Here is a 23,121-nt window from a genome sequence, read left to right as displayed (position 1 = left end):
CCCACCCCGCCAGCTGGTGGCACTTGGGCCCAGAGCTCCTTAGCAGTCTCTGGGCGGACGGAGGAAGTGGAGCCTGAAGGGAGCAAAACAAAAGCCGGCGGCTGTCCCACTGTCCCAGACAAACCGCGGCCGGGCTGCGGGGACAGCCGCTGGGGCCGGGCCTGCCAGACGTGGCTGCAAGCAGGCGGGCCCCTGGCCAGACTCCAGTGGGGGCGCCAGGCCCAAGGGCTGGGGTCCCACCGAAAGCTCGGAGATCTGCCCAGGACCCCCCAAACCCCTGCATCTGGACTGCGGGGTCCCGCCGGAGGCGCGAGCAGAGGGGCGGGGCGGGCCGGGGGGCAGGCAGGGAGGGCTGGGCCCCGGGCGAGCGTGGGGCGCGGGGAGGAGGCTGCACTTCACCCCGAGGGCCAGGCAGCCGGGGCGGGGCGCGGCCGGTCCCTGCCCCCCTGGGAAAGCTCTCCTGCCCGTCGCCTAGCGCCCGGAATGTCCATTGTGCCTGCAGCCTAGCAACACGCCCGCTCCGCCGCCCAGCCCGCCGCATTCCTGGGAGCCGGCTCCCGAGGCCCCAGGCCCCGTGGGTCTCCCGAGGCCACGTGGGTCCCCGCTCGCCCCTGGGCCCCGGGTCCGGGTCCGGGGCTGCGGCCGCTGCTCCCGCCACGTGCCGCCTACCTGCTCCGCCGCCGCTCAAACCACAGAAAGTCCATGGTCACACCTCGTTGGCCGCTTGGGTCCCACCTCGTTGGCCGCTTGGGTCCCACTTAGGTCCCCTTTCTCGCAAATGTGAGGACGACAGCCGATGTGGGGGGGATGAACACGGGGAAGAGGCGCGGTCGCACGGGACTCCTGGATCAGGATGTCACACGGTGCCGTGCAGCGCCGGCCAATGACACTGCAATAAGAGGGATTTCCGAGACGTTTTCTGGGGGACAAGATGGGCCCTTTGGAGGCAGTGGGGCAAGGGCAGGGGCGCAGGGCTGAGGGGAGGGTCTAGGAGGAGAAGGGGGGGTCAGCTGGAGCTGGAGAGGCCAGGAGAGAGGCTGCCCCCAAGCACCCGGGGAGCACTGGGACGGAGCCTCCTCTGGGGCCGAGCTGAGGGGCCCTGCTGCCCCAGCTCCCTGCCCTCCCCACCTCCACGCTGGGGCCACTCTGCGGGCCGTCCTCCACCCCAGCAAACCCACGTCGGGGTCCCGGCCCCTGGGACCTTGAGGAGCAGAGACTGGATGCCTTCCGGTTGCCCTGCCACAGCCTGCCTGCTGCTCTGCCACCCACCCCACAGCAGAGACCTGCTGGCCGCCCCCCCACCCCCACCCCTTCCCAACGCCCAAAACCCAGGCCCTGACTTAAGAGGAGCCTGTTGGCCCAGGGAGGGGAGGCCCAGAGAAGAGCCGGGCAGGGGCTTCTGACCCTCCTGCTGCCTGGAGAGGCTAGAGCAAATAAAAGGTTGAACCGGCCTGGAGCATTTTTCCTTAAAAAAAAAAAAAATGTACTATGGAAAATGTCAGGGAAATGCAAAAGCCGGGGAAATGCACAGCCTCCAGGTCCAAGGAGTGCCCGGGCTGCATCCCTCCCTCCCGCCTCCTCTCCCCTCACCCTCACCGCAGTCCCGCGAGGCCGGTTCCCATTTCACAGTGTCATCAACTCGCCTAAAAACGTTGTCATTCCTTAAACCCACGAAATATCCAGTCAAGGCCTCCCATTTCCCGAATGTCTCATTTTGCAAAATGAACTCTTTGGTTTGTTCAAGTCGGGACTTGAAGGGGTCTGTGTGCAGCTCACGCTCGGGAGCCAGCGGGGAGCCTCCGGAGACGCTAATCTCCAGAGTAGGATTTGGGGACTCGACACAAACATTCCAGCCAGGCCAACGTGAAATTAAGCTCTAATTGACAACAGCATGGCTCTGGAGAGTGAGGTAGATGGTGCTGGAAGCCTCCATGGAGTTGGCCGAGCTCAAGATGTGCTTGGTTTACTTGTTTTAAGAAATAAAAGAAGGAAGGACAGTTTGAGGGACACCAGGTCCTCCAATGTGCATTTCCAGGAGCCCCCCCTCCTCCCCGGGGGTGCTGATGTGGTTGGTCCAGGGGTCACGATGAGATGGTTCCTGGACACACCTGTGGCCAAAAGTTAGGCTTGGTTCTGCCGCGGGGAACACGCGACCCGGCTCATGGGTCTGGCCAGCAGAGAGGGCCGAAGCCTGGCCCTGGAAGGTCCTTCTGCCTCCCAGGGACGACACATCGGACGTCACTCCAGAGACAGGAAGTCAGGAAGGGCTGCTGACCCCCGGGTCGTGTCAGAGTGAAGGCCACTCAAGCATTTCTTATTCCCCCAAAATGCCTGTTTGAGCTCGGACATTCCTGTCCACATCCTGTCCCAGGACACAGTGATTTCTGTCTCTCGTTCGGGCGCCCGGACCTCGGGTCCCTGCTCGGCTGCGGGGACAGGCTGGGAGGGACCCAAGGGCCAAGAGGCCAAGGGTCTTCCTGGGCCAGGTGCTGGGGGGCTGGCGCACAAGGAGGCCTTATGGGGGAGTGTGGGGAGGGCTGAGTAGGGCCGGATTCGGGGCAAAAGGGCCGCTATGCCACGTTGGGCTCCAGGAGCAGGACACCGGGGCCTGAGGGTTTGGAGACACAGGAGCCCCTAGAATCCCGCCACCCCCCCCCCCCCCCGCCCTGCCTTTATCCAGCACAGAAGGGAGGAGGGCCGTGCACAGGGTCAGAGGGGGGCCAAGCTGGGCCAGAGAGCAGAGAGCAGGCTGGGGGCAGAGCTCCCGCATCCCTGGAGCCGGAGGCCTGGGGCAGGTGCTGGGGAGAGGGGGGGTAGTGCTGGGGGGAGCGGCAGGTGGGCAGGGGGCTGCACAAGAGGGGGTGGTGCAGGGCCCACCCAGGAACACTCTCCTCCCCACCCGGCCCCTCGGCTTCTTCTACAAATGGGCCCGCACCCAGCCTGTCCCCCTTTGAAGGGACAGATGTCAGGGAGAAAGCTGATTACCACTGTCAAAGGCTGGAGGCTGTGACCGGAGTGCGGTGAGCATGACCCAATTCGGAGCTATTCTCAGCGCGGTGGGAGCCGAGTTATTCCCTCCCGCCAACGCTGCTGCTCGAGGCTGCCTGACTTTGAAATGCCCTCCTCCCGGGGAGCCCCGGTCCCACGCCCTGCTCCCCAGGCTGGCCGCACCCAGACCGCAGGGTCCCCTCCCCTCCCCGACGGGAGGACAGGCCGCGTGACCCGAGGCTCCGACGTGCCCGCCTGACCGCCGGCCCCTCCTGCGCCTGAGCCAGAGGCCACGACAGAGCGGCCGGGCGCGGGGCGCAGAGCAGCGGGGCGGCGGCGAGGTCACGGCGGGGAGGTCGGGCGGGGAGGTCACGGCGGCTCAGCCCCGCGGGCCAACAGGCCTCGCTGAGGTCGGAGAGCGGCCAAGCCACAGATCTGAGAGCGAAGTGGGAGCCGCTACCCGCCAGCCCCCGGCGCCCCGGGATGGGGCAGGTGCCTGTCTGCAGCTCGGGGTGCCAGCTAACTCACACACCCACCTCCCAAGCGGGAGGTCCACGAAGTCCCGCGGCCCAGGCCAGCCTGAGGTTCTCGCTGTTCTGTTTTATTACACAATTAACTATAAGCACAGTGAGCGGATGAGCTGGATTTTCAATGTCAAATCTTCTCTCCTGTTATCCCCATAAACTAGTCAAGCACCCTGGGCGCAGAAACCTATTCGAAGGCCTCAAACTGCAAAGACATTCTCAGATGAACCCAGGGGCGGCCCCAAAAGTCTGGCCTTGGAATCTGAAAGAGACACTGAGGGCTTCCTGGAGGCGGTGTCAGCAGTAGCTCCCATTGGTGATAACAATCACAGAGAAGGTCTAGGGCCTGGCTGGGTCAGTGGGAACGGAGTGACTCTTGATCTCTGGGTCATGAGTTCGAGCCCCATGATCAGTATAGAAATTATTTAAAAATAATAAATTTTACCTTAAAAAAATATCAGAGGGCACCTGGGTGGCTCAGCGGTTGAGCATCTGCCTTCAGCCCAGGGCGTGATCCTGGGGTCCGGGGATCGAGTCCCACATCGGGCTCCCTGCATGGAGCGTGCTTCTCCCTTTGCCTCTGTCTCTCTCTCTGTGTCTCTCATGAATAAATAAGTAAAATCTAAAAAAAAAAAAAAAATCAGAAATGTTCTGAGCCCCGACTGGGCAAACGCTGACCTGATAATTTCATGGCGGCTCCTCCCCACCCCCACCCCAGGGCAGGCACTGTGTTCATCCTCATCATGCCAGAAGGAGGGAGGTGACTTGTCACCATGGCACCAGAGGGAGGACGGGAGCAGGCAGGCTCAGAGCCCGAGCCTTTAAGAGCTTGCACCCCCCCCAGTGGAGGGCAGAGCGAGTCCGGTGGCTGAGGCTCAAGTCCAAATCCCTCGCCCGCTGGGACTGCAGGGGCCACCTGCTGGCAAGGCCTTCGTAAATGTCCCAACCCCCACCTCCACCCAGAGCCTAACCCCCTTCTCTTGCTTTGCTTCCTCGGGGCACTTCTCACCTGCGCCGTCCGGGCGGTTCCCGGGAGCTCCTCAAGGGCAGGCCGGGCGGCCCTGGACACCTGGGTCCCCAGCACCAGGAGGGCGTGCCCAGAGGGAGGGCTTGGTCCTCCTGGGCTGGACAGGGAGCACCCCGCGGGGCTGGAAGAGGGCACAGTGGCCCCCACCTGGATGGGGAGCCGAGCCCGGCACCTGAGGCCCCACCAGGAGGCAGGGACACCCCAGGCTGCCGCGGGAGCCCCCGGGGCGGCCTGTGCCCAGGGCAGCCGTGCGGACGGGGCGGCGGCTCCCAGCTGGGCGGACAGGCGCCTGCCCTGTGCGGTGTTCTGGGGCTGTGGGGGCGCCTCCTCCCCATCGTCCAGCACCCACCAGCCCTCGCGGCCCCTGCGTGGCTGCCCCTCTTCCCCCTTAGGAGCCTTCCAGGCTCAGGGCAGAAACCCCTCCGCTCGGGCCTCCGTGCTCACCACCCGGGACCCCCGCCCCCGTGGGCAGGCGGAAGCCGGAGGCCTGGCTCCTGGCGAGTCTTACTTCCTCTGGGACTCAGTTTCTCCATCTGCGCAGTGAGCCAGGGCGCGGCAGAGACGACACCCTCTCCCCGGGCCCAGGGTCCCACACAGACCCCCTGCCCGCCCACGGCACCGGGTTGGAGGCCGTGGGGGGCTGGTGGCTGCAGGTCTAGGCAGCAGGGTGACGGGGCAGGCACGGGGGAAGCGCACCGCGGCACTGTCTTCCTGGAGCAAACAGCCCTTCCCGGTCACAGTCCTAGGCAGGGGGTGGCCCCCAGGGGCCTGGCATCGGCTGGCTATGCCACCCACCACCCGGCCCTACGCGGCCCCCCGGGCAGGAGCGGACCACGCACAGCGAGGGCTGAGGAGGGCGAGGCCTAGGCGCTTCCTGGGGACCCGAGCCGCCCCCACGGACGCACAGGTGGACTCGAACCCTGTCCATACGGCAGGATCCTGGGCCTCGACCCTCGAAGCGGCTGAGCCGGGGTCGCTCGGCCTTCAGGGGGGCAGCAGTGGAGGCGGTCAGGGGCGAGACACCTCGACTCCTTGGGCAGGGGCAGGGTGGGTGCAGGAATTTCCAGGAAAAAGCGGTCACAGGGAGCGTCTGGGTGAATCCTTGCCCTGTGACAGCCCCATGCTGCTGACTCGCAGATGACGGGCCCTGACCTGCTGACCACTCACTCACCACGGGCCCTGGCGCTGCCTCTGGACGTCAGGCTCCCTTCTGCAGAGGACCCTAGGCCGAGCAGGAAGCTCCCGGGGACATGAGTGCGGTCTTAGGGGGTGCACAGGGGTGGGGTGGGGTTCAGGACCACATGGAGCTCCAGGCGGAGGCTGGACGGGGCCTGGATGGCTACCTGGGGCAAGGCTGATGCGGGGCGGGGGCTGGGGGGCAGTGGCTGTGAGGGGCCTGCGCTGAAGAGCTGCCCTGTGCTGGGTGCAGGGCTCCTGACCCCAGCCCTCCAGCTCCCACAGGCCCAGGGACAGCCCAGGCCTCCGTCCTCAGCCCCACGCATAAACTGGGGCACACTAAGGAGGGCCTATGTGCCCCGTAGAGCATGGAGGGTTGTGCCCTCATCAGATGTCCTACAGGCCTCTCTCCAAGGCCAGGGTGAGGCACAGGTCCCTCCTCTGCCCCCCAAGCTAGGCATTTGCTCAGAGGTCAGGACAGGTCCAGGGAGGGGCAAGAGCCCTGGGCTGGTGGTTCCAGGGACCCAGAGGAACCGTGATGGGGCTCAGAGCTTGCCAAGAGTCCAGGTGGGAGAGGGGAGGGGAGGCCCCCGGAATCGTCCTTCAGTAGGCCCACCGGACCCCGGCCTTTTCCAAGGATCCCAGGCCTGGATGTGGCCTGGGGCTGGACGGCAGGCCTAGGGGAGGGGAGCTCTTCCGGAGTTCAAGACACTGCAGGAAGCACAAGAGGCTGCCCGTGGTGTGAATGAATGCAGGGCCAAGCTAGGCTGCGAAGGGAGGGTCCAGTGCTCTGGGATAGATGGATAGACGGGGACGGACACACACACACACGCATGTACGCAGACCCTCCTCCTCCCCCACTAGGACAAGTGGCCCTTTCTGCAGCTGAGTGGGGTGGCCACACACTTGCCCCTTTGTCCACCATGTCCCAGGCTATTATCCTGGAGTCCAGAGCCCCTGGGACAGGGACAGGAAGCAGGAGCAAGGGCTGTGTGGGAAGGTCCAGCCTGGACACTGTTGCTGGGAACAAGACTGGCTTGAGGGGCACCACAGAGACCAGTTAGCACGGCAGAGCAACAGTGTTTATTTCTCTGCCAAGCATGGTCAGAAGCCAGCCCTGTGCCAGCACAGTCCCCTGGGGCTCTTGTCCAAACGTGGGAAAACCAAGGCTCTTGAGGACAGGTGAGGCCAAAGACAGACAGGCCCTTCAGGAGTCGCAGCAGGCAGGGATGCCAGCCACTCAGCACCCAGCTGGGGACCAGGGCGGGACAAGCGGCATCTGTCCCCAGCCCTAGAGTAGCTGCCCTCCGTCCTGGATGCACCCTCATGGCCCCAGGGCTCCTGTGAGAGGCAGGGGCACCCAAGTAGCTCTGGGGCTGTTTGAACATCCGGGGTTCAAAGAGCTCTGAAAGGGATTGGCCAAGTCACTGGAAGCACTTCACTGTCCCCCTCAGGGTCCTGGCTATGTGACGCTATGTTCTCACTGAGATGCCAGGGGCTGTGGCTGGACCAGGGCCACGGAAGGCACTTCCCAGGGGCAGAAGCGAGGCAGATGGGCAGGGCTGCCCTGGGCCCGACTCTGATAGGAGGGGATGCAGGACACTCCCCCTTGGCCTGTATGGCCCCTAACAGGGTGGGTCAGGCCTGAGGCCACACAGCAAGAGCACTTCCCCTAGCTGCTGGCCAGCCAGGCAGCACTGGCTCTCAGGGGCAGGGGGGGCAGGGCCCGCCCCCTGAGACTAAGTGGGAACACCATCAGGCCCCTGGTCCTCCCCGTCGGAGTCCTTGCTTCCCCGCCTCCCTGCCAGTTTGGGGCCACCTGGGAAGGCGTCAGACCTGGGCCCCACCACCTACACCCCTCAGTTCAACAGGCAGAAGAGCTTGCGACAGCAGAGACCGTGTGTGGGACCTGAGCCCAGCAGGGAGTCGGGCAGGAGGCGTTCCTCCCTGGGGACCGGAGGGGCTGGAGCTGGCTGGCCCTGCCCGCATTCCTCTGCCATGGCCGTCCCCCTGGGCCCGCCCCGCCGCATTTCTAAACACAGGCCCCAGCGGGAGTCTGCTGACCATATAAGGCGGCCTCTGGCTGGGCTGCATCTCCCTGGCCTGGCTCCACAGCGCTCCCGCCCCGGGGGCTCCTGGCGGGAGGCCTCCTAGCCCGGGGTCTTGGTAGCAAAGGTCAGGTAGCCAGTGTGGCCCACGGCCTCCTTCATGGGCGTGCCGCTGCGGAAGGGGCTGGCGTCAGGGCTGGCCTCGGGGCCCAGGCTGGCTCCCAAGTCGGGTGCAGGCAGGCTGACAGTACGCACGTTGTACACCTGGGGCAGCACCTCCAGGGTGCTCAGTTCTGAGAAGCCTCGGGCTGCCAGTGCCTGGCACGTGCGCTGGACTTGCTCGATGCACGGCGAGAAGGAGCAGAAGCGCCCACCTGTGGGGAGCCAGACATGGGGTCAGAGGGCAGGAGGGTGCAGGAGCCAGCTGAGGGCTGGGGATTGCAGGGGGGAGGCGAGGCCCCCTCCAGTCCCCCCCGGGGAGACAGGCATGGGTAAAAACTGCGGTGGGGCTGTGGGTGCCGGCCAAGGTCCTGGAGGCTGGCCATGCCCTCAGGCACATAGAGCCGGACCCCAGGTGGAGGAGAGGGCAGGGCCTGGAGGGACAGGGGCTCTCCTTGAGCCACGTGGAAGGGACCACTCAGGCCAAGCCCGCTACCCCGATTTCAGCTGGCCGTGGGCAGGTATTGCCACCTTCCACTTCTACAGGGACGAACCAGGTGGGGGTCAGGGTGGAGCCTTGGCCCAGCAGCCGCCCAAGCACTGTGCCCAGAGCAGCTCTAACCATACAGCACAGCGGCGGTGGGGGCTGCGGCTGTCACAGGAAATTAGAGGCTGTCACCTGCTCTAGGAACAGGAGGCGCCTACTCTGAGCGGAGCCTGACGGCCAAGGATGACAGGGTGCGGGCGGGAGCTGACAGCCCCTTCCTGCCACCTCCCACCAGGGCCCACCCGCAGTGTCCCTCAGCCTGGCCTCTGTCCAGCCCACGTGCCTGTCCTGGCAGGGTGTGGGGAAGCTGAGGCAGGGGAAGGACGTGGCGGGCCAAGTCCTGGAATGCCCCAGAGGCCTGGTCACCCCTGCCACACCCGGGGACACTGAGCCCCAGACAGGTCTTGAGGAAGGCGTGGGCTTGCAGGTGGCACGAGCAGGGTGCTCCCCAGGAAGGGACCTGACCCCCTGTGTACTCCTAGGAAAACAGGCCCCACCAGGTGAGGGCCAAAGCCTGGGAACCACGCTTCATGGAGGTCAGGCTCAGAGCAGGCGGGTGAGCCCACAGAAGACGGGAACCTCTGGGGCCAGAACCAGCAGACCCAGGGAGAGCCCGAAGGAGGGGCTTGGAGGAGCCTGGGGGCTGGGGGCGGCAGATGGTGTGGCTCCCCCTGGAAGGAACCTTGGCAGGGGGCCGGGCAGTGTGACCACCTGGGCCTGACATCCGTGGGACTGGGACAAAGCTGGAAGGTGTGGAGGTGTGGGGAGGGGTGTGGGGAGGCTGGGGCCCCAGGCTACCATGGCCGAGCCCAGGAACATGGCGTGGGACCCACAGGGAGCCGTGCCTTGGCACCTGTCTTTTGGAGGGGAGGCCCTTCTCCTGGGGCACCCTGGGCTCCCTCCCTCTGGTTGCAGAGCTCAGCGGGGAGGAGGGAAGGGGCCCTGGCTGCCTGCTCTGGCTCCTTCTCCAGAAAAGGGAAAAACCTAGGGCCTCACCAGCGCCTCCCTGGCTCAGGGCCAACCTTCCCGCCTCCTTCCCGCCTCCGCATCCAGCATCTTCCCTAAAAGGGGCCGGTGAGCTGGCTTGTGGCTGGGGGGAAGGGAGACTGCTGGCAAGGGCTGGGTTCAGGGGCTGACCTCCTGACCTCTGAAATGCCCTGACCTCTAAAGTGCCCCATGGCCTGGGTCCCACACCTCACTGAGGTGGAGTCGCCACATTCCCCAGGGAACTCAGACATTTCCCACCTCCAGGTGGGAGCGGGGTAGACCAAGGTGCAGGCGCTCAGCTGGAGCCGCTTTGTCTCAGACCTTACTCCTCCCGGCTCCAGCCCGACCCACCCTGATTTCAGGTGCAAGGAGGCCCTGGCCTGGCCATGCTGCATGGCCTGGTGGTTTCTGACCTCTCTGGGCTTTGCGTGACCCGCATCCAAAGCCAAGCCCAGGAGCTCAGCCACAGCGGAACCCTCACTGTACCTTCAACCTTGAGGGCATCCCAGGCATGGCCCACGGCCTCCCAAGGAGACGGGATGTCCAGGAAAACAGCATCTGCCACGTGGCTCACGCCAAAGCCGCTGCGGCACACGTCCTGGTTGCGCACGGTCACCCAGCGGCCCACTCGATGCTCCTGGAACTCCTCCCGAGCCTTCTCTGCCCGCTGCTGGTGGAACTCCACTGTGTGCAGGTGGCCTGTGGGCGCGATGGTGCGGATGATGGCGTGGGACACGGAGCCGCTGCCAGTGCCTGGCGGGACAGGACAGATGTCAGGCGGGACTGCTGGGGACGCTCAAGAAACACCTCCACCCTCACCCTGAAAAGATCCACACGGGGCCCCCAGGGACAGACGATCCTGGTTACTAGTGGGCATCACTCCCACAGCTGACGGGGTCTGGTTAGCTGGGGCCGCACTGGGGCCAAGTGGGGATGGGAGCAGGGATTTATTTCCCGAGGCTGCTGTGGGTCCGGGGGTGAGAGTGGCAGCCCTGCCCAATCCCAGCACAGAAACAAACCCTACTGCCCAGACCTGGAGGCCAGAGACCCTACAGGGTCTAGACAGAACAGATGGGGCGGCATGGCCTGCCCCACACCCTCCAGCTGCTGGCTGGTCCCGCGGCCCTCCTCCCTCAAGCTCCTGGCCCACCCAGGTGGGTCCATCTCCTTGCCTCTCACCCGCCTCCACCACTGGGAGTGCAGCCCTGCCCTGGCTCCGCCTGGCCTCATGGCACCATGGCACGGCAACCAGCTTGCCACATGGCTCCAGTCTTCCACGTCATTGTCCCCTGGTTCTCTTCCAACTGCACTGGCCACTCCTCAGCTGCCTTCAGCTGCCCCTCTGCTTGACTGCCTACCTGGCAGTGCCTGGCCGTGTCCCCGCCCCTACCATGACCTCCTCTTGCCCCGGGGGTTTCAGGTGCCAGCCTTGATGAACGCTCCCCAATGAATGCCATGTTCCTTCGCTCCAGACTCCTACCTAGTGGCCGGTGCACACGCACCACCTCCCCTCAACAGCCGACCAGCGCTCTGGCTCTGCGTGAAGGAGGGCAAAGCTGGATCTGCTCCAATCCCAAACCCCTCCCAGCCAAGCTCTCCTGGGTCCAGTGGAGGACACCCACGGCTCAGCCAGACACCATGAAGGCACCCTCAACTCCCCTCTCCGTCTCACATGCAACCCACTAGTAACTCATGTGTCCCCCCCACCCTGCCACCTGGCTGCCTGGGCCCTCCCTCCTGACTTTGTGCTCACCACCAGGCAGGCCACCCTTAATCCAGCCTCAAGCACAGTAGAGGGATTCTCTTCACCTCCGTCAGCCCATGCTTTCTCCTCCCCACACAAAGCAGAGTCAGACGCCTGAGGGCCCTCTGAGCTGTGTCTGATTCTCCTCACCTCCCTGCTGGGCCCTCACTTAGGGCCTTTGCATGGCCCGCCCTTGGGGTGACACCCTCCCTTGGCTGTTGGTATTGCCTCCTTCTCATCATTCCCAGCTGAATGTCCCCTTGTCACAGGTCTTCCCTGACCAGCCTAGCTGGATGGACCCCTGGGAGTCACTCTCAAACACGCAGCCCTGTTTTTACAAGCCTCACAGCTTCAACAGCACTGAAACGGTGGCACTGAGCTTACTATCTGCTCAGGGAAGCAGAAACCTGGCCTGTCTTGTTCATGGCTGTACCCACAGTTCCCAGAAGGGGAGCTGGCACAGCAGAGCCCTGGAGCATGCCCACTGCACAGATGCTGTCCATCCGCCAGTGGCACCCCATGGGCCCTGTGGCTGAGCAGCTGGCCTCTGCCCAGCTTCTGATCACACTCTGATCCACAGCTCAGTTCTGCATCTGACTCTTCCCATTTCAGTGTTTGGCTGGGCAACAGGAACCATCCAGCTGTCCACCTGGAGGGGAACAGGATGGCCTCAAGTCCTCAGAAAGCTGGAAGCAGTGGTGCTGGGGACCCATGATGACTGTGAAGCCCAGCTGCGCATCCCACGAGGAGCATGCTGGAAATCCGGGTGCCTCTGGGCCTGGGCTATGGTTGGCCGGGATGAATGCTTCACTATCCATCCCAGGTGGCCCCAGCACCTGTGTGTATGTGTGTGCATGTGCCCCGGGCTCAGTGGCAGTGGTACTGGCTGAGGATGAGCTTGAGGCAAGTTCCCTAACTGCAGTGAGCACCTCGGGGCAGCCCCAGCCTCCCTCCAGGAAGGGAGGAGTTTGCCAGCCCGGGGCCTGGGCGGTCAGGGACTGCTAGGCCCGGCACAGCGATAGGGACTGGCAGTCAGCACTTCGACCTGAGCCGAGTGCCACTCGGGCTCTGCACCAGCAAGGCAGGCAGGACTCTCACTGAACAGCAGCCCCTCCGAGCGGAATCCCTGATCCGGAACCATCAACTCTCATTCGGGTTCCATTACCAGCCTCTTAGCTACTTCCCTTGCTCCTCAGTCCCTGCCGTCAGCCCGCCCTGTTCTGGTACAACAGAAGTTGAGCCCACGCTCTGGAAGGGCAGGCTGGACGCTGTCTGACGTTGGGTCTGACCTCCACCATCACGCCAATTTTTCAGGATCGGAATGGAGGCAGCTCAAAGAACTCACCGGATTCACAGACCACAGAACCAGGCCGAAGCTCCAGCATCATGGTGAGCAGAGCAATGTCGGTGGAGTAGAGGATCTGAGTGCGGTGTGGCAGGTTCAGCGTCCAGAGCTCAGGCGTGGGGTGCAGCACGTAAACCCAGCCGCCTCGACCGCAGGTCACCTTGGAGCCGAAGGGGCGGCCGATGAGGTCTACTGAGTGCCGCAGGACGCCGTGTCGGGTCTGGGTCTGTGCCCCCCGCTGCACACGCACGGCTACCATTGCACCATGGCCCAGTGACAGGATGGCCGTGTCACCCTCTTTGATCAGCTCCTCGTACGCCACGAAGCTCATGGTGTTGCTGGCTGGCAGGTGCCTGGGACCTGGGGGCAAGCGTGTGGGCTTGAGCAGGTAAAGCACGGCGCACCTGGAATCTGGGCCGAGGGCGGGGAGCCCCAGAGCCCAGGCGGCGGGCGGGGCGGGGGGGGGGGGCCTCAGTCCTCGGCAGCGCCCTGGCCTGACAGCACGACAGACAGGCCGGCCCAGGTCACAGGTGGAGGGGCTGACGCGGGGCCCCGGCAGAGGACGGGCCCCGAGGGGAGGGCCAGACCCTGTCACCACTTGTCAGGACATTGGCTCCCATTCGGGCGGGAGGAGGGGCCGGCACAGCGGGCCGCGGCCCGGGGCTGTGCTGTCACCGGCGTGCGGACCCCCTTCCCACCCTCCCCGCGGGCGGGCTTCCAGGGGACGCGCGGCAGGGGCTGCAGGGCAGCTGAGGGCCCCCGGGAGAGACGGCGTGCGCCGGGCCGGCGCGGGGAGGGACCCGCGCGGAGTTCTCACCCGCCACGCGCAGCGGGCTCCGCTCCCCGACGCTCCGCACGTGGCTCCGCACTTCCGGCCGCGGCCGGGCGCCCGCCGATGACGCCAGCGCCCCGCCCCGCCCCGCGCGCGGAATGCCGGGACCCGCGGGCGGCCCCTCCCGCCGGCCCCTCCCGCCGGCCCCTCCCGCCGGCCCCGGCCGCGGCGGCTTCCGTGCGTGGACGGGCTCGCGCGTCCGCCGGGCCGGGCTGCTGCGGGCGGCCTTCAGGGCCGGGCGGTGCCGTGCGGTCACGCCAGGCGGGGCCCCGGGTGGATTCCCGAACGCGACCTCCCCCGCCGGGTGGCTGGGGCCGAGGCGGGGCGGGGACTCGGAGCGGGCTGCTCCGCGGCGGGCCTGCCCCCGGGCTGTCGGGCGCCCGGCCACACCCCAGGCCCTGCGCTGCCGGCCTGCGCTGGGGCTCGGATCTCGGTCCCCTGCGGCCGGGACCCCCCCTCTGCCCTGGCCCGGGTGCGGAGCTTCCCCCGGGGATGGGGATGTAAACAGGCAAGGGACTTGGGAGGCCCCGTTCTCAGTGGGGCCAGCGCGCTGGTGGCTTCTCCTGGCCGCGCTGCCCTTGCCCTCGACATGGAGACAAGCCAGCCCCAGCTCTGGCTTGCCAGCCCCCCTTCCAGGCGATCTGCCGGATGCACCTTCCTGAGTCACCCCCTAGCTGCTCCCCCTGGGAGATTTCAACTTTCTACTTCTGGGGGTTCCTCTTCCCCAGCCTTTCCGCTGCAGTGTGGAGCTGGGGTGGGGCGCCTGCTCAGAGCCTAAATTAGGACTTGGCGACTCGGTAGTGATTTCCTGTGGTCCCAACTTCCTTCCCAGTTGCCTCTCTGTCCCTAGCTGGCTGGCCGGCTCCTGCAGTGCCCCCTCCTCCAGGCGGCCTGCCTAGAATTGCCCATCTGCTCCATCTGAGCCTGTCCCAGCCCTCGGCCTGCATCCTCAAGCTCCAGCTGATTACCCACCAGGTCAGGTGAGCACCTTGCCCAGAGCAGAGTTTTTATATTGGGGCTCTCCTAAGAAGAACTGATTCTACATAAGCTCAGCTAAGTGTCAAGGCATGAAACCCTCTCCACAACCAGATGGATGGAAAGGTTGGGGTTGGAGGGATCACTTTACAGATGGGAAAACGGACTCAGAGGTTAGGTAGTTGCCTAAGGGCACATAGCCAATGGGGCCAGAGTGGGACTGGGATTTAAAGCTGGTAAATCTGCCTTCCCAGAGCCAAAGGTAGGTTTGAATAAAGATGACAACAGGCAGGAAAAAGACCCTGGAGAAAAGGTTAGAGTCACCCTAGGGGAAAGGGAGAAGCTGAAGATGCCCAGTGGGGGAGGCTGCTCCTGGCAGGGATCAGGTGACCTGAGGCCCTCCCCTCTCTGACTAGCCCCAGCCTCCTACCCTATAGAGCTCTATAACCTCAAAGCAGCTGTCACCCCTCTCCTAACCCCAACCAGCTTCCCCTTTGGGTTCTTCAGAGCTCAGGGACAGGGTACCAGGAGGAAGCAATGTCTACCCTGACTGCCTTCCTTTTTTTAAAATATTTTCTTTTTGAGTAATCTCTACATACAACATGCGGCTCAAAGTCAAACCCTGATATCCAGAGTTGCATGCTCTACCCACTGAGCCAGCCCGGCGCCCCACACCCTGCCTGTCTTCTGAGCACAGGCTCTGAGAATGACCTGTGGTCCCCTGCTTGGCCCTCCCACCTGGCCTATCTCTCCGGGCCCAGGGCCCAAAGCTGGATCGCTGCTGGGCAGGTTGAGTGCCCCAATGCAAACCTGGGGACTCCACGGAAGCTCCCCTCCCCCTCCAGGGACAGCTGGTTAATGTGTAACCAGGTGTGATTTCTGAGGAACCTGGACCATAAACTATCTGGGTGACATCATCCAGCTTCTTGCCCAGACGCCGCCAAACCGGCTTCTTGGGCCCTGGGGAGAATGGAGGGTCCACAGACAAGGGCTCGGTCACTGGGGCGATGTTCTCGCTCAGATGGAGGCTGGACCGTCCTTGCTCCTCTGCTCTGGGACCACCCAGGCTCCCCAGCAGTCCCTGCCTTGTAGGGGCTGCCCCGACATTTGGGTACTGGGTATTTGGGTCTTGAAGATCTCTTCCCCTCCTCCCAACACAGCTGTTGACCATCCATGCTGTCAGTCTAGTCCAGCTGAGGCTGGGCCTCCCCCAGGGTCCCCGCCATAGGCCCTAGGTTAAGTTAGCCCAGGGCCAGGCACTCCAGGCCCACTGAGGGATTGCTGGACCTCTGACCTGTCTCTTCTGTCACTCACCTTCTGATTTTTCTTTGCTTATCTGCAAAATGGATAAAACACCCTTGTCAGAATGCTGAGGACTGCTGGAGCCTCCAGCAGGAGTATCCCCAGGGCTTGACCTTTAGCAAGCCAGCCCCAAGCCCGTGGACCTCCCTCTCCAGCTTGGGCCTTGCTCCTGGAGGGAGAGGGAAGCCGGACCTTGGTGGCCTGAGGGTGGAGTGGGGGTGGTTCTTCTGAGAAGCTGCAGAGGCTGAGGACAAAGAGGAAGCCCTGAGTGCCCACCCCCATGTCTGAAAGCCATGTTGGCCTCCAGATCTCCAGAAACAGAAACTTGAGCCCATCAGGCTTTTGGGGGTGGGGAGGTGGAGAGTGCAACTGCAGATTATTTCTAAAACTGGAGGAAGGGGCTGCAGGGGGGGGCAGAATACAGGAATTCCAGTCTTAAGGGACACCTGCTGTCTGGGCAGCCTGGGCCATTGGCCTTTTTGTCTTCTTGGTTTGTTTTATGTGCCTAAGAAAACGCTGACTGGGAGCAGCTCAAAGCACGCCAAGGTGAGCGAGAGAAGAGGCAGGAGTCCCGTGTGTGGTCAGCACCCTTTGATGTGCACACTGGCAGAGGTGAAGGGACTTGCTTGTCCTTTGGGTCTTTGCTCCAGTGCCCATTCCTCAGAGGCATGGAAGACCCTGGAATTCCTCTGGGGCTCTGCCTCTGCCCTGCCCCCACCCCAGCAGCACCCACCTCCTTCCAGAGCCCCACAGTATTTCCTTCCCGTTCACGTGGCTGCTTGCTCATGGCCAGCCTTCTGGCAGCAGCGTGATGTTCACCTTGCTGTCCACGGAGCTCCCTGTGCAGGGATTCTGATTCTGTGAAACAGACACACAGCTAAGCTCTTCTCCCCCTTTCTTGCTTTAGTCACAGAACAATGGTGGACGTTGACACACAAGCTCCAATTCACCATTTCTTCTCTTTCCATTCCTTTTTATTTTAGAGATTTTATTTTTTCATGAGAGACACGGAGAGAGGTAGAGACACAGGCAGAGGGAGAAGCAGGCTCCATGCAGGGAGCCCGATGTGGGACTCGATCCTGGGTCTCCAAGATCACACCAGGAGTCAAAGGCAGATGCTCAACTACTGAGCCACCCAGGCGACCCCCCCCCCCCCCGCCTTTTTTTTTTTTTTAAGAAAGCTTTTATTTACTCATTTAGAGAGACAGCATGAGCCGGAAAGGCAGAGGGAGAGGGAGAGAGAATCTCAAGCTGACTCCACCCAGAGGGATCAGAGTCTGTCTTGGAGCTCAATCCCATGACCTTGAGATCATGACCTGAGCCAAAATCAAGAGTTAGAGGCTTAGCCAGACTGAGCCACCCAGGTGCTTTTCTCTTTTCCTTCTATTGAACGATGGAATTCCACTGCTCCAAGTTGAAAGCAGACCTCAAATGGTTACACTGTAGAAGCTATGAGATTTTTAAACTTATGACAAGGGACGGAAGGGAAATTCTACTCATTGCAAGGAAATCCTTACTTAAGCTTCAGTGAGTCAAAAGCAGTTAAAACCCATGAAACTGGGGCACCTGGCTGGCTCAGTCTGTGGAGCATGCGACTCTTGATCTCGGGGTTTTGAGCCTCAGATTGGGGGCTGAGATTACTTTTAAAAAGATTAAAAACAACAACAACCATGCAACTTCAGCTAGTCGTCCTTAGTTCAGTCTCTATGAGGAACTGGTGTATGTTCTCGCGCTGGTCATCCTGCAGCTGACTTCCCCATATTGCGGATGCTCAATTACATCACCATTGTAGGCAGCTTTCTTCTTAAGCACCTTCACTAGTTTCTTTTCATTGTAATCATCAGTGATGCCTTGAAAGTAGTAAGGGTCTTTCTGCCATTTCTCTGTTGAATTTGTTTTGAAAATATTTTATTCATGAGGGACTCCGAGAGAGAGAGAGAGAGAGAGAGAGAGAGAGAGAGAGAGAGAGACAGAGAGACAGAGAGACAGACAGAGAGAAAAGAGAAGTGAAGAGAAGAGAGGCAGAGACATAGACGGAGGGAGATGCAGGCTCCCTGTGGGGGGTCCAAGGAAGACGCTCAAGCCCTGAGCCACCCAGGCACTCCTCTCCGTTGAATTTCTATGTGTATATGATTCTCAGCAGGAAGCAGGTCATCACTCTTATTTGCATTAGTCAAGGGTTCAGAAGGCTGGAGGTTCTGGAGAGCAGACATAGGATAGGATCCCTTTTCCTTGGTGGGAGTGGTCTGCAAAGGGCCTCACGGGAGCAGACAGATGGCTTCAAAAGGTGAAGGGGGTGAGGAGGAGGGTGCTGAGTCCTTGCTGGTGGCTCAGGGACTAGTGGTCTAACTCTTTTTATTTTATTTTATTGTTTTTATTTTTATTTATTTTTTATTGTTTTTAAAAGATCTTACTGGGACGCCTGGGTGGCTCGGTGGTTGAGTGTCTGCCTTTGGCTCAGGGTGTAAACCTGGGATCCCGGAATTGAGCAGGGAGCCTGCTTCTCCCTCTGCCTCTATCTCACTCTCTCATAAATAAATAAATAAAATCTTAAAAAAAAAAAAGATTTTACTTATTCATAAGAGACAGACATAGGTGAAAGGGAGAAGCAGGCTTCCTGTGGGGAGCCCAATGTGGGACTCCATCCCAAGACCCCGGGTTCATAACCTGAACCAAAGGCAGACACACTCTACCACCGAGCCACCCAGGCACCCCTTTAACTCACTTTTAAAATAGCTGTGTAGGGCAGCCCGGGTGGCTCAGCGGTTTAGCGTCGCCTTCAGCCCAGGGTGTGATCCTGGAGACTCAGGATCAAGTCCTGTGTCGGGCTCCCTGCATGGAGCCTGCTTCTCCCTCTGCCTGTGTCTCTGCCTCTCTCTAACTCTGTGTGTATCTCATGAATAAATAAACAAAATCTTAACAAAAAAATAGCTGTGTAATACTCCCACGCTGGGTACATGCCTTCCTAGCCCTGGTCAGTCCCCAGGTGATGGGCATCGAGTTCTATCCAAGTTCATTCGTGCCTTTGCTTTTCCCACTGCACATTTCTATCTGCAAAGAGGAATGAGACTGTCCTTTGTGCAGGCTGGATTCCTAGAAATAGGATTGCTGGGTCATGGAGTACAAACATTTTTAATTCTAATAGATACTGCCAGATTACTTTCCAAAAAGGACGTGGCAGTTTACAGTTGCAGGGAGTGTGTGAATGCCGTCTCCACATTCCAACCCATAGCCAGCACTGGCTGGTGTCAGTCTTTCACAGTCTTGCCATCTGGGTGTGCTTGGGGCGAGGGGAGGAAGGTACAGTCCTTGTTGTTTTAATTTGGAGGATTCTGATTTTCAGTGAGATATTTTCCTTTGTTTCTAAATCTCACATATGCTTGTTGTTTGTTAGTGTTTCCTCCCATCTTTGCCGAGTCTCTGGGGACCGCCTTTGGGGGTGGGGTGATGAGATGAACTTGTCCCCCGTCCAGGGCTGGGGTCTGGAGACTCTGAGACTGTGCACTCCCCAGCGGCCTACCAGGGCCACAGTGTTCTCTCATCTACCAGGAAAGGCTGGCCCCGGGGGTCTCTGGCTGGGGTTCCCGAGAACTGGGGGACTTGCCCAAGGTCAAGGCACCGCGGGCGCCGCCCCGCTGGGCCCCAGCCAGACTGCGCCTCCCGCGTGCCTTCACTCTGCACCAAGATCGCCCGGGAGATGCCTGCGGGCACCTTGAGGAAGGTCGGCGGCTCCGGTGCAGCTCCGACCCGGCGGGGGTAGGGTGGGGGAGGAGCGAGTACCTGCGGCGAGAGCCCGGGACGCTCACGCCTGGACCCTCGTCGCGACCACCGTGGGGGCTGGCGGGACCAGGGAAGGCCAGAGCCCGGATGCAGAGGAGCCCGAGCGTCTTCAAGCGCCCAGTGGCTCTCCTGCCTCAGTTTCCCGCCCGGACGCAGCGTGGGAGGGAATTTCCAGGACGTCCAAGGGCCTGAGGTTTCGGCAGCGGGGTCCTGGGCAGGCACCGGACGGGGAAGGCGGGCTGCGCTGGGTCCGGGCGAGGGGACAGCAGAGGTGGGCGGCCTTGGGGGGTTGTTGGGGGCCGCGGGTGGCGGACAAAGCGGCGGCACCACCCCGCAGCGCGGGCCAATGGAATGAATGGGATATAAATAGCGGCCAATGGGCGGCTCGCGTCGCGCCCCTTAAGAGCCGCGGGAGCGCGGAGCCGCCGCTGTTCGCCTGCGCCGCGCCCGGAGCTGCCGACGGACCGACTGCCCCTTCCCCGCCCGGCCACCCGGTGAGTGGTGCCACCCGAGGCCGCCTGTGCTCGGGGGCGGGGGCGCTGCTCAGGGAAGGGCCTTGTAGGCCGCGGAGTCCTGCACGCCACGGTTCGCCGCCTGGAGCGCGCGCTGGCTGGGCCTGGGGTTGGGGTCCTGGGCGGAGCGCGAGCGCCCCGCGCGCACTGCGGCCCCTGCTGACCTTGGCCGCGTCCCAGGGTGACCAGGAGCCCGGGCGGCGAGGCCCTGGGTGGCCCGCAGGTCCCGGGGGGCCCGACGCGCCGGGTCCTGGCTGACCCCCCAGTCTCCCCGCAGCCTGCCGCCCGCCGCCGCCGCCGCCGCCATGCCCTTCTCCAACAGCCACAACACATTGAAGCTCCGTTTCCCGGCCGAGGATGAGTTCCCCGACCTCAGCGCCCACAACAACCACATGGCCAAGGTGCTGACCCCCGAGCTCTACGCGGAGCTGCGCGCCAAGAGCACGCCGAGCGGCTTCACGCTGGACGACGTCATCCAGACCGGCGTGGACAACCCGGGTACGCGCGCCCGGGGCCCGGGGTCTGGGTGCGGCCCCCTGATCCGTAAGACAGCCTTTGGGGTTAGGATCCAGAGCTAACCCCAGAACCCCTCTCAGGCCAGGGTTTCGGCGCCCCCTTCCCGCGCGGAGCTGCGGGGTCCTGAGGGCCTCGCTTAGGCCTGGCAAGTGACATCACTGTCCCCATTCCGTGTTCCCCCAGGCCACCCCTACATCATGACCGTGGGCTGCGTGGCAGGCGACGAAGAGTCCTATGACGTGTTCAAGGAGCTCTTTGACCCCATCATCGAGGACCGGCACGGCGGCTACAAGCCCAGCGACGAGCACAAGACCGACCTCAACCCCGACAACCTGCAGGTGCGGAGCGGCCCCGGGTAGTGGGGCGGGCTGGGTAGGGGTCTCCCGGCGCTCACCTCCGCTCCCGCCCCCAGGGCGGCGACGACCTGGACCCCAACTATGTGCTGAGCTCGCGGGTGCGCACGGGTCGCAGCATCCGCGGCTTCTGCCTCCCCCCGCACTGCAGCCGCGGGGAGCGCCGTGCCATCGAGAAGCTCGCCGTGGAAGGTAGGGGTCGGGCCGGCCGGTTGCCCCCCACCCCCCATCCGGCTTGTTTATCAGTCACCGCAGTCACCCGAGCCTCCGCTGCCACGCTCTTATCTGCGCGCCGGGTCCGGTTTCCCGGGGGGACGGAGGCCCAGCCCCGTGTCTGTGGCGGCCTGGGCCGGGTTCCCACAGAGCCGGGGGGCCCTGGGGGCAGGGGCTCGAGTGTGCCCTCCTGAGCGTGCCCCTCTGCAGCTCTGTCGAGCCTGGACGGCGACCTGGCCGGCCGGTACTACGCGCTCAAGAGCATGACCGAGGCGGAGCAGCAGCAGCTCATCGACGACCACTTCCTCTTCGATAAGCCCGTGTCGCCCCTGCTCCTGGCCTCGGGCATGGCCCGCGACTGGCCGGACGCCCGCGGCATCTGGTGTGTGCCCCCTTCCCCGCCCGCGGGTCCCCTTCCCTCCTCCCTTTGGCCCTCCCCCACGCCGCCGCCAAGGAGGAAGAGGGAGGGGCCGCGCTCCTGGGACAGGTTGGTGCCTCCAGGGCCTCCTCGTAGGTGACCTTGACCGCGCAGGTACGTGAAGGGACTCCAACTAGTGGAGGCCGAGGCCTCGCGGGATCTTAGAAGTGGGCGGCGGGTGGCGTCGGCTTCTCTCCTCCACTCTCCTCTTGGGAGCTGGAGCTTCTTGTTTTGCGTCTCCTTTCTCATCCCCTTCCCCGCAGGGACTGCCAGGTGCTGGGTGACGCAGATGCTTCCTAGTGGGGGTTGGGGGCGGCGGGAGGCTTACAGCCTCCTGCCTCCAGGGTCTGCGAAGGGCGGCTTCAGCCGCCAGATGACGCGTCTCCCTGCCCCTTACCTCCTCACTGGAGCCGCCGCCCCCTCCCCCACACCTGGGTCACACCGCCAATGACTGGCAGGCTGGGGCACAGCTCAGGTCCTGGCCTCCCTGCATACCTCCAAAGTGTGGATGGCTCTGGGGTCCTGGCAGCAGCCCAAGTATCTGGGTACAGCTGGACTGAGCACCTCAGGGAGTTGGAGAGTTCCTGGGGTCTCAGGCCCCCCTAGAGCTTTTTTCTGGATGTATCCTGAGACCATAGTCCTAGGAGGCGGCCTGACTGTGCCCCTCCCCCAGGCACAATGACAATAAGACCTTCCTGGTGTGGATCAACGAGGAAGACCACCTGCGGGTCATCTCCATGCAGAAAGGGGGCAACATGAAGGAGGTGTTCACTCGGTTCTGCAACGGCCTCACCCAGGTCAGGCCTGACTGCCCCAAGCTGGGCTGGCACAAGTGGGCTTTGGTGCCAGGGAGGGGGCAGGGCAAGCTCCAGAGCTCCAGAGCTCAGGCAGGGATGTGGGTGTCCCCACCAATTTCCCTGGCTCCAAGGGTCCCAGCTGGTCCCCCCAGCGGGCCTCTCAACCAGGTCTCTCCTCTCTTGTCAACCTCCAGATTGAAACACTTTTCAAGTCAAAGAATTACGAATTCATGTGGAACCCTCACCTGGGCTACATCCTCACCTGCCCATCCAACCTGGGCACAGGCCTGCGGGCAGGTGTGCACATCAAGCTGCCCCACCTGGGCAAGCATGAGAAGTTCCCGGAGGTGCTCAAGCGGCTGCGGCTTCAGAAACGAGGCACAGGTGAGTGGGACGGGCTGTAGGCAGTCTTCTCTCCGGAGCAGGCCCCCACCCGCCTTGCTGACCTGGTTGTCTCCCCAGGTGGTGTGGACACAGCTGCGGTGGGTGGCGTCTTTGATGTCTCCAACGCAGACCGCCTGGGCTTCTCAGAGGTGGAGCTGGTACAGATGGTGGTGGATGGCGTGAAGCTGCTCATCGAGATGGAGCAGCGGCTGGAGCAGGGCCAGGCCATCGATGACCTTGTGCCTGCCCAGAAGTGAGGCCCCAGCCCGCACCTGCCACCACCACCAGCCCCGCTGCTTCCTAACTTATTGCCCGGGCAGTGCCCGCCATGCACCCCTCTGATGTTCGCCACTTGGCGGCTGAGCCCTTAGCCTCGCTGTAGAGACTTCTGTTGCCCTTGGTAGAGTTTATTTTTGTGATGGCTAAGATGTTGCTGATGCTGAAATAAACTAGGGTTCCGGCCTGCTACCAGTCTCCGAGTAGTGTGTCCAATT

The 23,121-nt window shown here is 62.9% G+C and overlaps 2 protein-coding genes across 3 annotated transcripts; one reads left to right on the top strand and one right to left on the bottom strand.

Moving 5' to 3' along the window:
* Positions 1-6,775: 6,775 nt before the first annotated feature.
* On the bottom strand, positions 6,776-13,492 carry TRMT61A (tRNA methyltransferase 61A). Its single transcript, XM_025443442.3, has 4 exons — positions 13,363-13,492; positions 12,546-12,905; positions 9,943-10,209; positions 6,776-8,137 (listed from the first exon to the last, which is right to left on the bottom strand). The coding sequence occupies exons 2-4, from the start codon at positions 12,874-12,876 to the stop codon at positions 7,866-7,868; spliced, it is 870 nt and encodes a 289-aa protein (XP_025299227.1). The 5' UTR covers positions 12,877-12,905; positions 13,363-13,492; the 3' UTR covers positions 6,776-7,865.
* Positions 13,493-13,958: 466 nt separating this feature from the next.
* On the top strand, positions 13,959-23,095 carry CKB (creatine kinase B). 2 transcript variants are annotated; one of them, XM_049113514.1, is made up of 8 exons: positions 13,959-14,357; positions 20,224-20,444; positions 20,646-20,800; positions 20,875-21,007; positions 21,239-21,410; positions 22,120-22,243; positions 22,438-22,627; positions 22,706-23,095. In XM_049113514.1, exons 2-8 carry the CDS (start codon positions 20,252-20,254, stop codon positions 22,882-22,884), a joined length of 1,146 nt encoding a protein of 381 aa, XP_048969471.1. In that variant the 5' UTR covers positions 13,959-14,357; positions 20,224-20,251; the 3' UTR covers positions 22,885-23,095. The 2 variants fall into 2 exon arrangements, with proteins under 2 accessions (XP_048969471.1, XP_025298896.1); XM_025443111.3 differs by lacking the exon at positions 13,959-14,357 and adding an exon at positions 19,783-19,928.
* The last annotated feature ends 26 nt before the right edge of the window (positions 23,096-23,121 follow it).

The sequence above is a fragment of the Canis lupus genome, chromosome 8 (assembly GCF_003254725.2).
Source record: "Canis lupus dingo isolate Sandy chromosome 8, ASM325472v2, whole genome shotgun sequence".
NCBI lineage: Eukaryota > Metazoa > Chordata > Mammalia > Carnivora > Canidae > Canis > Canis lupus.
Note: the sequence above shows the minus strand (reverse complement) of the source record. Positions and strands in the feature narration are given on the sequence as shown.

Bases quoted from the DNA above. Each gene is read 5' to 3' on its own strand.
- CKB (XM_049113514.1), top strand. From the start codon at position 20,252: ATGCCCTTCTCCAACAGCCACAACACATTGAAGCTCCGTTTCCCGGCC. The intron at 21,008-21,238 runs GTAGGGGTCGGG...GCCCCTCTGCAG, and splicing joins CGAGAAGCTCGCCGTGGAAG to CTCTGTCGAGCCTGGACGGC. The intron at 22,628-22,705 runs GTGAGTGGGACG...TTGTCTCCCCAG, and splicing joins GCTTCAGAAACGAGGCACAG to GTGGTGTGGACACAGCTGCG.
- TRMT61A (XM_025443442.3), bottom strand. From the start codon at position 12,876: ATGAGCTTCGTGGCGTACGAGGAGCTGATCAAAGAGGGTGACACGGCC. The intron at 10,210-12,545 runs GTGAGTTCTTTG...CTGTCCCGCCAG, and splicing joins TTCTGTGGTCTGTGAATCCG to GCACTGGCAGCGGCTCCGTG. The intron at 8,138-9,942 runs GTACAGTGAGGG...GGCTCCCCACAG, and splicing joins GGATGCCCTCAAGGTTGAAG to GTGGGCGCTTCTGCTCCTTC.